Raw genomic sequence first — 12,295 nt, forward strand, 5'->3', positions numbered from 1 at the left:
AGACCTGGGGGGGTCTGCTGTGTGGAAAGTCAGTCCACATTATTGCTGTCTGTATAACCAAAGACCCTTACCATCCTCGTGGTCATCACGCATCACAGAGTTTCAACGGGGTAAATGGACCAAGCTCACGGTCGGTCCACATCCGGGTTGAAGGCGAGCTGCAGCGGCCTTCTCAGGTTCTGCTGCAGGCCGCCAGCTAACTGCCACCTCACGCTGAGGCCTGCAGATGTTTCAGAGCATGTGGCTGCTGTCACGGCTTTATCAACGGATGTTTGGTTCACCATCTGCAACCCAAATATTTCACTTTGTGTCAATGGATTACTCCATGGCCGATACGGAGTAGATAATAGAAAAGGATACACAGTGGATTAGGAGTTACATGTTTTGTTATATTTTGGTCTTGTACTGCAGGACACTGCTCTCAGCAGCGGTCACAAGCTTTTTTTGTCCAATCAAAACCCAAAGATGTTCAATTTACAACGACATAACAGAGACACAGCAAGTATTTATATTTAAGAATCTGGAAACGGATCAGTTCTTGTATTTTTGCTTGAAAAATCACTCTCACTTTCTTAAAATTGATTTATTAATTTCCTATCAATCATAATTGATAATACTGGTAGTGTTAAATGTCACACAGCAGCTTCTCGCTCTGAACCTTTTTCTGTCACGGACAGTTTTTCTTCAAAATGAACCGCTTAGTTATAACCCCGCAATTTTGGGGGACCAAAAGGACGACGTTGCCTTTTTAAATAAAGCCATGTACCGTTTGGTGTCGTATCATTTCTAGTCAGTGACTGTGGCTACGTTTACACATAGCCGGGTATGTTGAGAAACGAATATTTCCCTCCCTCCGTTTTCCAAAATAACATCGTGCACATAGCATCGTTTTCAAAAAAGTCAGCGCGCATAAATACGCCGTCATAACTACGCCAAGCCTGTGGGCGGCAGTGTAGGAAGAAGGAGAATCCTCTGCAAGACAATCAGAATAATGCTTCCATGATCATCGTCATAGCAAAACGTAAACATTGGTCGCACTTCTGGCGCATCAGCTGCCTAAAAGTCAGTTTATCTGAATTTACACGCAAACGCAAAACCGGAGTTTTCCAGAATCTCCACTCTAGCCGGAGTTTTTAGAAAGATTCGTTTTCAGAGGCGAATTCACCGTTTTTTAGGTACAAACGAAGGGAAATGTCTCCGTTTTTAAAAATACCCATGTACGTGTAAACAGGGCCTGTGTGAAGAACCAGAGACATTAACAGACTCACATTCTACGCTGATGATACTCTGCTATACGCCTGTACTGCAGCCACTTGATTGTTATTTGGGGCTTTTTTTTTTTCTGTCAGTCTTGTTTTAAGTGAAACTGTTGGATTAAGGTCAGGAGAGTCCAGAACTATATCGCCTTGATGGAGCTGGATTTAACCTGAGAAATCAGCACTAGTGACTAGTGTGTCTTTTTAATTAAAATGGGCTAAATGATGCTGTCCTAATAGTTTCTGACTGCGCTGTGGAGTCAAGGTGATATTTGGCTAAAACAACACATGAGAACAATGCTTAAAAAAGTAAGTCAGCTTATAGATTCAACATGTGTTTTGTCCAAATAATAATAAGTCAGTTTAGGAAGAAGATCATAAAATGCTTCTCCTGTACGATGTTTCAGTTCAGCCAAACTCAACAGGAGCCGCCGGTTTGAAATAGAACATCAGAAAAGATCTGCTAGAAACGTGAAAGTGAAATCCACAGAATCTGAAGGTCAGCCATGTTTTCCTTTGGTCATATTCATTCATGACAACATAAACACTGAACTCTGGCTCCCGGCTCTGCTTCTTTTTCTTTTCTTTTTTTTTTCTCCCTCAACGTGAAAGAAGATAAGTGGGAAAAGCTAAATGTTCTGTCGTTTCTGTTGTTGATCTTCGATTAATCATGAGAGGCCAAGTGCAAGAACCGTGTCCAGCCTTGTTTATGCGGGACTCAGCTAGGGCTCTTTCAAACACACACACACACACACACACACACACACACACACACACTGGGCACATGCAAACACACACACTTGTGCAGCAGGAGCAGCAGCAGTGCTGAAAAGATCACTGGTTTCCTCCTGTTATGCAAATGCATCAAAACGCTTGAGTGAGAATTATATATGAATCCAATGAGGCTTTTTCTCTCTTTTAGAAATGCTTAGCCACAAGTATTGAGAGCTCTCAATGGCAAGCGTCCGCTTCACTCCCTGGCCATGCGTATTATTCAGCTTGACGAGACGCAAACTGACATAAGCACCCGGGCTCACTTTCACCCACTGGCAATCCGATTATATGGCCAACACGGCATCAATGCTACAGGGCCAACAGGCAGTGAAGTCCGTCAAGCATCCCCTCCTCCACCCAAGCCCCTTCTTTCCCCATTCATACCACCTTCTTCTTCTTCTTCTTCTTCTTCTTCTTCTTGTACTTCTTCTTCAACTGCCCTGCAGGGCTACCCTTCCCACACACACTTCAACAACAAACCTCCAGGCCAGAGTCGTCGGAAAGTTTTGGCTCTAGCAGAACTTTCTTGGAAAGAAGAAAAAATGGCTTCTTGTTTTTCACCAGCAAACATTCTGAGCACCTCATTTTGGTGCACGTAACATTTTTATTGCATTTTTCTTCTATCTGAACTCGTCCTAGCCGGCTGTGCAGCTCTGCAGAGCACAAAGACAGTATTAGGCAGCTGCATGCGGTGGCCTCCTGAACCTCCGTCCCACTGCCTGTTCATTCCATATTAATCAGATATTAGCGGCTATATCTATATCAAACAAGTGCTCGAAGGTCAGCATGACCAGGAGAGTCAGCGCTAATGTCACCACGGGACTCCTAAGCTAAACCGGTGTTGACAACCACACAGCCTGGCCTTCTTTTCCGTGCTGCGCGGTGACGCTTGGGTCCTCAGACGGGGCACCCGTTGAAGCAGTGGGTGTTTACATGACGCTACCCCAGAAAAGGCTGCCAGGTGCTTGGGGTTGGGGGTTCAAGAGCGGAGGCTCTTTTTTTTTTTTTTGTAAATCGCCCCGCATCCGTGAAACTAATGTAGAGATGAGATTAAACTTGCAGAGAGATACATTTGCAATTGATTACCGCTTTAGCCACTGTGACAAATTGTATATACTTTTGAGGGAGTGTGTGCAAGTCTTTGTATGAGTCAGTGTGTGTGTGTGTGTGTGGGGACATAATACAATATCACTGCTAGATTATTATTAAAACTAGAGAGGTTGGTTAAGCAGCAACTACTTGATTCAGAGTATTTTTGAGCAGAATTAAAATATTTAGATTTGAATAAATTCATTTCAGGTAGAGTTTAATGAGCCAGCGGAGGATGTTCCACCTGCCTTGTTCCTTCTAAAACAAGGATTTAGGGGGACTACTGTGCTTCCTCTGCACCCCTCTGTTTTGTCTGGTATTAATGAGCAATTAACTTTGCATACAAGGTCATGGACAATGGTATTGGTTGTCAGATTATGCTAATGCTTTTGGCTGTGGCTGCACTGAAAGAGGACAGGGAATCCCAGTGAATAGGGAGGGTTGTGGCCTTTCGCTAAGATGAGAAAATGATATGCAAACTGTACCAACATGCGCTTTAAGAGGATTAGGACACCACTCGACATCCATACTGACAACTGCTAATAAATGAACAGCTAAAAAAAGAAAGGGGAGGCGAAGTGTCCCAGTCTGCACCCTGAAAAAGAGCAAAGAGGTTTGTGCGGTTTGGAAGTTGGAGCGTCTTGTTGGAGCGGTTAATGAAAATGTTCTCGATGACGTGATCTGATGAGTTGTAAACACATCGGGGGTGAAGATGAGATCAGGGATGATGACAAAAGCCGGACTGAAAGAATTCAGTGTGGGGTGAAGCAGATGAAATGAAAAAAGCCTGGGGTGAAACTAAGAAGTTGAACTCCCATGGCCAAGTAAGAGGGAACAGGTGCAGGCAGAGTTCATACAGAGCGCTTTGTGCACTGATATGGCTCCAGTCCATTTGGGGAAGAGGGAGGGGCCCATGTTTAATACAAAGTTAATATCGATTTAATGCTTGTCACTGCTCTTCTGAATCTTGTGGCATTGCTAATTCGCTCAGTGTCGAGCGGGGGTTTCTTCTTTTTTTTTATTATTTGAGCGGCCTGCACCAGATGCTGTGCAGAGACCTTCACTGCCACCGGCGAGCTGAGGGTGAACCCGCGGCCAAAACGCCCCGAGTGGGAGCCGCAGCAGCCGCTGGCCGAGGTGAAGCCCGGTCACTAACTGAAATAGATGTTTGGTTAACTTCACATGGCAGGAGCGAGGATTCTCTGCACGCTGTAATCTCGACACGGACACATGAAGCTACTGTACATAATCATCCACTCCATGTCCATTCAATACTTTCTGCCTTTGCACTATTTCTTCACACTTACATTTATATTGCTGCTCATTGTTGGGCGTATATTGATCCATATACACCTTTTTTTTCACTTACTAGTATTTTCTTTTATTTCTCCAGCTTTGATTTAAGGTGTGAGGAAAAAGTCTGACAAATGAGTGCAGAAGTATTTAGAAAGTAGTAAAACAAATGGAAAATGCTTCATTAAATTTAACTCAAAGTACAATTATGGACCAAATTTGTCAAATTAGCAAGATTAAGTGACAGAAGTATGTATTTATTCTGCAGAAGAACTCATTTCTGGGTGTTATTTTATATTTTTTTGGCTTATTTTTAATGATTTACTAATAAACAAGCAACATTTCTTTCTGTAGTTAGTGGATGTGGAGCTAATTTTAACAACATTTGGCTATTTAAATAAAAAAAATGCATCATGTTTTGTATTTAAAATCTGAATCTGCAACGTCATGAGTATAACTTTGAAATAAATATGGTGAAATACAAAAATATTCAAGCTTTGAAAACAAAGTTTAGAAAGAAATCCTCATTTATTCAACTTTATTTACCTATAAACTTCACTTTAAGCACCTTAAATGACAATATTACAGTGTTACTGCTGCCTGGCTGCAGTTGGAGAGCATAAAACATCCAGATCCCTCAGGACTGGATGTGTTAACTGAAAATAAAGCGTTTCATTTACCAAACCCCTGATGGAGGTTGAATGGCTGCTGTAAGGGGAGGGTGGGGGGGCTGAGATGGATGGACTGGTGACCGGTGTCATATACGAGGCTGCTAACCAGTCAGCACAATCTGTTCATCCCCCGGTTTAAGTGAAAGGATGGGGAGTTCCCGTTCCTCGGTGCGTCCACGTCACCGATAAATAATGAGGGAATAATAAACAGTTAACCACCTGTCGGACCCGCAGCACAATGGAAGGGCCCATACAGAGGCTCTCATGCATGGGTAACATATTTACTCAGCCCCTTTCACTTAACGAAGCAGAAATAGAGCCAAGACAATGGTTAAGTTCATCTGTGTGGTGAAGTGGCTCAGCGCAGCCGGGACAGAGTGGAACAATCCGATATTATCCCCAGACTGACTGACTGTATTTATTAATGCAACATGAAGCTGGAAAAACATAAGTTTGTGGAGATTCAAAGTTTAAGTGATCAAATCATAAATGAGTAATCCTGCTAAACATCAGAATTCCCTGTGGGGAGATCAGCACATAAACATAATCAGTGATATTAATATTATAGGTGAGTAAAACGATGAAATATCACATTAAATATCAGAATTATCTATGCAAATAAGCTGCTGCGGTATTAGAATTAAAGATGAAACACCACAAATGCGTAAAACTGACACATTAAATAATAATAATTATGTTAAATAAATATATTTAGAGTTGGAGAGGCTGAAAAAAACGCAACAAATGATCCAATAAAGCCAAAGTTTATCATCCAGTAATTACCCGCACAGTGCCGAGCCTTCAGGGGCCGCAGGGGGAGGTGAGGGTGGTGTTTTTGTTGTTGGTGGTGGTGCTGGTAATATTTCAGAGATGTGCTTTTAATGGCTTTAATTCAGCCGTAGCCAGCTGTTTTTACTCGGCCTGGTAAAGGAGCCGGGGACGTGGCAAGCTTGCAAAGCTCGTCGAAATTAGTCTCGGTCAGCCAGAGCAGCCTATGCTTCCTGCTAACCATCTGCTTACCGCTCACAAAGGGAGGATTTCGGGCAGAGCCAAGTGAAGGAATATGGGCTCATAAAAAAGCTTTGAAGGTCTTGTTACTTATTCGGAGGTGTAGCTGCGGTGGAGGCGGCAGCGCCGTGTTAACGCCTGTTTGCGTCGCGGTGCGCTCATAAAAGCAGACGCGCACCTCTGATACGCGTTGACTCTCTCATTTCACGGAGGCGTTCCCCTTTTAATTATCGGATTGTGGCCCGTTTATATTATTAGATTGATGTTGCAGAACTTCTCATGATTTGAGCTGATCCCAAATGATCCAAACTGACCGAGCCGGACATGAATAAAACAAACTCCAAACCGTGCGCCATGAAGGAGACTTTAAAGTTTACGCACGCTTCTTTTAATTAACAGGCTTTCTCCTGGACTTCTTTAAATGACTCACATGAAACCTGCAACATTTTTAGAGTCATAAAAAATAATCTAAACATTTTAAATCTAATTGATTTGGTTTTAACATCAAAAATCAACCAGGACATAAATAAACTTAAATTAAAAGATCTGAGCAGCAAGAATGAATAAAAGCAAATAATAAATAAACATTTCTTTTACTTTTCTAAATTGAACTCTTTGTTTTTATTGTATTTCTGCTCTTAATGAGCCGTTTTTTCCCTCCCTCTCTCTGTGTCTGTCTCTCTGTGTCTGGGTGTATTTGCGCCTGATTGCTCTGCTTTAACGGGTTTTCAGGCGCAAAGCTGACAGAACACGACTATCAGGCTCCAAGTCGCTTTAATAAGAGTTTTATATGGGGGTCTCAGTGTCCGCTCATATGAATGCGTTTTAAATCAAATCACAGATGCACTTTTATTCAGCCGGTTAAAATAGCAGAACAAAACCGTCTTTAGAAATAAAGCTTTTTTTTATTCCTCTGGGCTTTCTCTCTTTTTTTTTTAAAGCCGAGAGAGGGAAGGAGAGAAAAGGCCGAGGGGCGCCTCCTCCGCAGCTGAGGGTGACAGTTAGTTCATGGTTAACAGGATCATGAGCGCACGGCTCAGGCCGCACACTTCTCCTGTGCGGCGCTGAGCTGAGCCGCTGCGGCTCTCCGGCGCACTCAATGAATGAAGCCCGCATGTGCAAAGAAGAGAGAGTGATATTTAACACATCTGTTAAAGCGTTTTGATAGCAGAAATCCGTTTAAGACATTATTCCATGACGAGGGCCAGATTGAGTGTTGAGAATCCAATGAAACCCTAAAACTGATTTACATGCGCGGCGTCTGCGCGCACAAGACGCGGACAATAATGCATGTGGATAATAAAAAAACAGTTATTCCGTTAAGGTGGTTTATTTCTAAAGCACAATAAAAATCACAAATTCACCTCAAAGGATTTAAAAGGTGAAATATTAAGAGTTTATTTCTGAAAACAGAATAAAATAATTTCAGGATATTTTTAGATCCTGCAGAAGAAAGAGTCCCTGAATGCAGCATCTCTCATTAAAAGGCCCCAATCTGTAAAGATCGCTCTTTAATTAGGCCGCTCGCCTCCGCCAAACAAAACAAATTGAAAGGAAAGTGGTCAACATGCAAAATTGATGACCGAGCCTCTTTTGTGTGGAGGACATTGTGTGTTGCTTGCTTATGAAGTCTAATGCAATCATAAATTGCGTCCTCTGGCCAATCAGCGGGCCGGGGGATGCGGCATGAAAGCGACCCATGTGGAGAACTTTGTTGAGCCTCATTGTTGAGGCTGTCAGGCCCCGAGCTGAGGGCCCGGGGCGGGGAGGGGGGGGCAGGCTCCTATAAAACTCCTCTCCCCAGAGTGAGAGAGCAGAGGAGTTAGCAGCATTCACAGTGATTCTCTCCCAGCCGCCACAAGGAGTACCTCCCGATTTTTCTCTTTTCAAACCGGGACCATGATGATCCCAAGCGTCCTCGCGCCTCCTGCCCTGTACCCGGGCTTGTACCGGCCCGCCGCGGCTCTGCCGCTCCACCAGACCCTGCCCTCCGTCTTCCCGACGCACTCAAGCTTTCTAGTGGAGGACCTGCTCCGGATAAGCCGCCCCACCGCCGCCGCCGCCTTCATAAACCGGACTGTCCCGTCAGCGAGCGCCTCCCTGCCCACAGCCACCACCACCCTGTCCTTCAGCGGCGCGCACGCGTTGGCCACGACGCGCGAATCGTGCTCGCCCAAAACGTCAGTGCCGAGCAGCAAAGACCCGACTTTTCTCAAGTTTGGAGTGAGCGCCATCCTCGCACCTTCACCAAAGACCGGTGAGTAGACAGACAGACAGACAGACAGACAGACAGACAGACAGACAGACTGACTCATGCTCAGCTGATTTCTAACACGTGATGTTCCTCCACAGCGTCCTCTCCACCTGTCATCCACCACCTGCACTCCAAGAGCTTCCCCATCCCGTGCTTTGACGGAACCTTCCATCCCATATTCAGGACGCCATATTTACCAGGTAGGCGCACTCCTCCTCCACCACCTCCTCCTCCTCCACCTCCTCCACCTCTTTGAGCCTGTTTAGAAATCTGTCTCAACTAATTGCATTTAGATGTAAAACACTTTCAGCCCCTGTCATAGATTTTTTTTTTTTAGCAGAAAAGAAGAAAACTGTCTTATTACTGGGAGACCGCTGGCTCCTGGCCCCTAACCCGGACCCACCCACCCACCCCCTAATTAACCAATTATCCCAAATCGTCACGCTCTAAATTTGAGGCGGGGTGGCGAGTTATAGTCCCCCCCTTTGCTTCCCATTGGGGGGCGTTTTGGCATTTCCCTGTCCCCGCGTTTTCCCACAGAGCCCGGGGGGCCACCGGGCCGCTGCGGCGGGGCAACAAAGCCCCCTTCAGCACCGTGACCAATTTGGTCAGCTCCCACCGGGCGAAACCACCCACACACACACCCCTGTGCGAGAGTGACTTTTACCAGGGAGGGGGGCAAAGGCGTGAACCAGTCATGCACTAATTTCCCCTATTAGGCGCTATTGAGAGTTTTCAATATTCTCACAAGACCACATAGCGCGTCGTTGTTCTTGATTTCTGCTGCGGCCACAGGGGCAGTCAGGACGGGGACGTCCAGTTAGCAGCGTCCACGCAGGGTGTGTGTGTGTGTGTGTGTGTGTGTGTGTGTGTGCTGTGGGATTTTCAAATAAAAAAAAAACTGCATCCAAAAACAGTTCCAGTTTGCTGCACATGTGCGCTCATAGGATAAGTTACCACTGAGCTCCTCTCTCTCTCTCTGTCTGCGCCCCTAAACGTTCCTCTATTCTCCGAGCGGGGCCAATCAACGTGTTGAGATAAAGAATAATCTCTTAGAAAAGTCCATAAAGTCCGTGCTTTGCATTCACACTAAATCATAATGGAGATGGAGTCTTTTCATGGGCTCAACAAAACAACTCCAGCGTCCTGAGAAAAATCTTTTCGTGTTCATTTGATGAAAATGATTTTCTCTCTCTCCTCCGCTCTGCGCTCCCCCCGCCGGGCATCAGTATTCTGGTATGCAGTTGTGTTTAGTTTGAAAGTGTAAATCTCCCTTTGTTGCGATAATATATGGCCTTCGCCGCCTGTCCAGAGTCTTTTCTGCGTTAGTTCATTACTACACAATTACCGTTCACGGTTTATTAACTCCTCTATCCGCCCTCACAGGGTTCCTTAAAGGATATGCTACCTCTTTACCATACCAATGCGGTTGGGGACCGGCCAATGTGCTAATTAGTCACCTCGTGCCATTTCACTCAAAACGGAGACGTATTGCACAGATCCAAAAAAAAAGGGGGGAGACTTCCAACGCTAACCTAGTTGAAAAGTATAAGGCCTTAAAGAGGAATCAAGATATTCATACAGAGCCTCTGTGTGAAGTCTGAGAGGTTCAAAGGTCACCTCTTCTTCTCTTTTCTGAGATGTGTCCAAACAAAAACAGAGTCTAACAGCTTCCACCTTCTCTTCTGTGTTTGTAGCATCTTCATCAGTCGTTCCCATCCCCGGGACTTTTTCGTGGCCCCTGGCCGCCAGAGGGAAGCCCCGAAGAGGGATGCTGAGGAGGGCGGTGTTCTCTGACGTGCAGCGCAAAGCCTTGGAGAAAATGTTCCAGAAACAGAAATACATCAGCAAACCAGACAGGAAGAAGCTGGCGTCGAAGCTGGGCCTCAAAGATTCACAGGTAAAAAAAACTTCTTCCTGAGTGCTTCAAACGTCGTGCGTAATTTACGCGTAAAGACCATTCCCATGCGCCTTTTACGCAGAACTTTTCTCACTCATAATTTTCTCCCTTCCTCTCTCTGCAGGTGAAAATCTGGTTCCAGAACAGGCGGATGAAGTGGAGGAACTCTAAAGAGCGAGAGCTGCTGTCGTCCGGCGGCTGCCGCGAGCAGACGCTGCCCACCAAAGCCAACCCGCACCCGGATCTGAGCGACGTGGGCAAGAAGTCGTCAGCCGACGAGGAGGAGGAGGACGAGGAGGAAGAGTTCAGAAGGGAGAGGATGAGGGCCGCGGGGTCCAGCGTCTCCTCTCCGTCTCTCTCCAGTAAGCACTCGGACTTCTCAGAGTCAGACGAAGAAGAAATAACAGTATCTTAATTTATTTTTTATCATAGAGATATAACCCGTGTTTTGTTTTCATCTGAGACTGTGACCAGATTTGTAAGAAGCTGCCGCCCCATAAACATAAAAAAAAAAAAAAGTTCAAGTTTGTTGCTTCATCAGCGCATGCGCACTGTGCAGGATCTGCTTCTGAGACACAATTTGCTGTTTTTGCACAGCTTTGTTGGATTGTACAGTATTTTGTACAACTTCGTATGGAAATTTTATGCCAAGAATAATGAGTTCCTTTCACCTTGAATAGAGTTGTCTATTGGAAAAAAAAATGTAGCTATTTCGTTAATAATTTATATGAATTTGTTTAATAAGTATGTTGTATTATGTGCTGTATATATGTTTATTTCACACTTTGTACAAATACCAAATAAAATTGTAAACAACTGCAAGTGGAGTGTGTGTGTGTGTGTGTGTTTAGCTTCAACAAAAGAACAGTGAGCAAAGTTCAATCATAAATAATCATTAATTTTATTGAATCACAATAACTTAAGACTAGTACAGTGATAGATTTGAATTCTCCGAGCCCTGGACAGACTGGTGATAACAAACGGCACCGGTCTGCTCTGATGTAAAGAGACTGTACACAAAATACTCCTCTTCAAGTACTGTTACAAATCGGCTAGAAAAAAGTCATCAAAACGCTGCGAGATCATCCGACTATTTACAAAAGTTATGTTACATATAATAAAAAAATGTACATAGTAAAAGAAGGCTAAACATTCATCGAGTTCGTGTGTGTGTGTGTGTGTTAAACTGACAGACGAGCAGGCGTTAACACACAAGACCAGAGAGTCAAAGTCTCTTTGTGCGTCCAAGGAGCCTTTATAAAACACACACACACACACACACACACGTATGGACAAAGAACGAGCAACAAATCCGAAAAGTCTTCACAAATCTGGTTCCATGCTGAACGTGTGGGCAGTGTTGAACCGCTCGGGGTGGTGTTGGAGATCAGAATGAGTGTTGCATAGGATCGCTGACAAAAACACTTTAAACGTCCGCCTACACTTCCCAGAAGGCAGGCTGGGAAGTTTAAAACAAATTAAAAGTACAATATTAATATTATTATTTTTTTGAAGCCACAGAAATGTCAAACCGTTCAACCACACTTTACACCCTCAGGTTAATTTTCTGACTATAAACAAAGCAGCAGATACACATCATAGTACAGATCACTGAATTAGTTTGACATGTTTGTTCATCACAATCAAAAAGAAGCAGACTATGAGCGTGGAGACAGGCTGAGGACAGGAGAGGACAGGAGAGGAGGGGATGAGGTATAAAAACCAACACGTCGTCTTCCTAAACGTTCTGATTTCAAGCACCGAAACACGTCTGTATGTTTTCATCTTTTCTTTCTGGTGGTCCGGATAATTTACACCTGCTTCACAGCACCGGGGTCCACACATGCATACCAATTTTTGAAAAACCCAAAAAAGTGCTGCTTCTCATTCAATCCTGCGGCATCTGTGTTTTTTTGATATGACGAGAGGTCGAGAGAGTCGACCCGGAGCCCTGTGTTTAAAGTTTTACAGCCATTGAGACAAATAAAAGAAACAAAATCAGCTAATGCACAAAGTCTGTTAGAAAAAGAGTAAGGCATTTCTGTTTGTT

The 12,295-nt window shown here is 44.4% G+C and overlaps 2 protein-coding genes and 1 long non-coding RNA gene across 6 annotated transcripts in view; 2 read left to right on the forward strand and 1 right to left on the reverse strand.

The window, feature by feature from the left end:
• The window catches only part of LOC113746335 (uncharacterized), a 40,889-nt gene that overhangs the window by 27,946 nt on the left and 648 nt on the right, over nucleotides 1–12,295 (forward strand). The window lies entirely within an intron of this gene.
• Nucleotides 7,727–10,763, forward strand: dbx1a (developing brain homeobox 1a). Its single transcript, XM_019268047.2, has 4 exons — nucleotides 7,727–8,348; nucleotides 8,444–8,545; nucleotides 10,043–10,245; nucleotides 10,370–10,763. Exons 1-4 carry the CDS (start codon nucleotides 7,991–7,993, stop codon nucleotides 10,658–10,660), a joined length of 954 nt encoding a protein of 317 aa, XP_019123592.1. The 5' UTR covers nucleotides 7,727–7,990; the 3' UTR covers nucleotides 10,661–10,763.
• The window catches only part of nav2a (neuron navigator 2a), a 106,497-nt gene continuing 105,536 nt past the window's right edge, over nucleotides 11,335–12,295 (reverse strand). For all 4 annotated transcript variants that reach the window (XM_027281562.1, XM_027281563.1, XM_027281564.1 and 1 more), the window contains one exon: nucleotides 11,335–12,295. This exon is cut by the window's right edge and continues 1,208 nt beyond it. The gene's annotated coding sequence lies outside the window, so the exon portion shown is untranslated.

The sequence above is a fragment of the Larimichthys crocea genome, chromosome VIII, assembly GCF_000972845.2.
Source record: "Larimichthys crocea isolate SSNF chromosome VIII, L_crocea_2.0, whole genome shotgun sequence".
NCBI lineage: Eukaryota > Metazoa > Chordata > Actinopteri > Sciaenidae > Larimichthys > Larimichthys crocea.

Bases quoted from the DNA above. Each gene is read 5' to 3' on its own strand.
- dbx1a (XM_019268047.2), top strand. From the start codon at position 7,991: ATGATGATCCCAAGCGTCCTCGCGCCTCCTGCCCTGTACCCGGGCTTG. The intron at 8,349-8,443 runs GTGAGTAGACAG...GTTCCTCCACAG, and splicing joins CGCACCTTCACCAAAGACCG to CGTCCTCTCCACCTGTCATC. The intron at 10,246-10,369 runs GTAAAAAAAACT...CTCTCTCTGCAG, and splicing joins TGGGCCTCAAAGATTCACAG to GTGAAAATCTGGTTCCAGAA.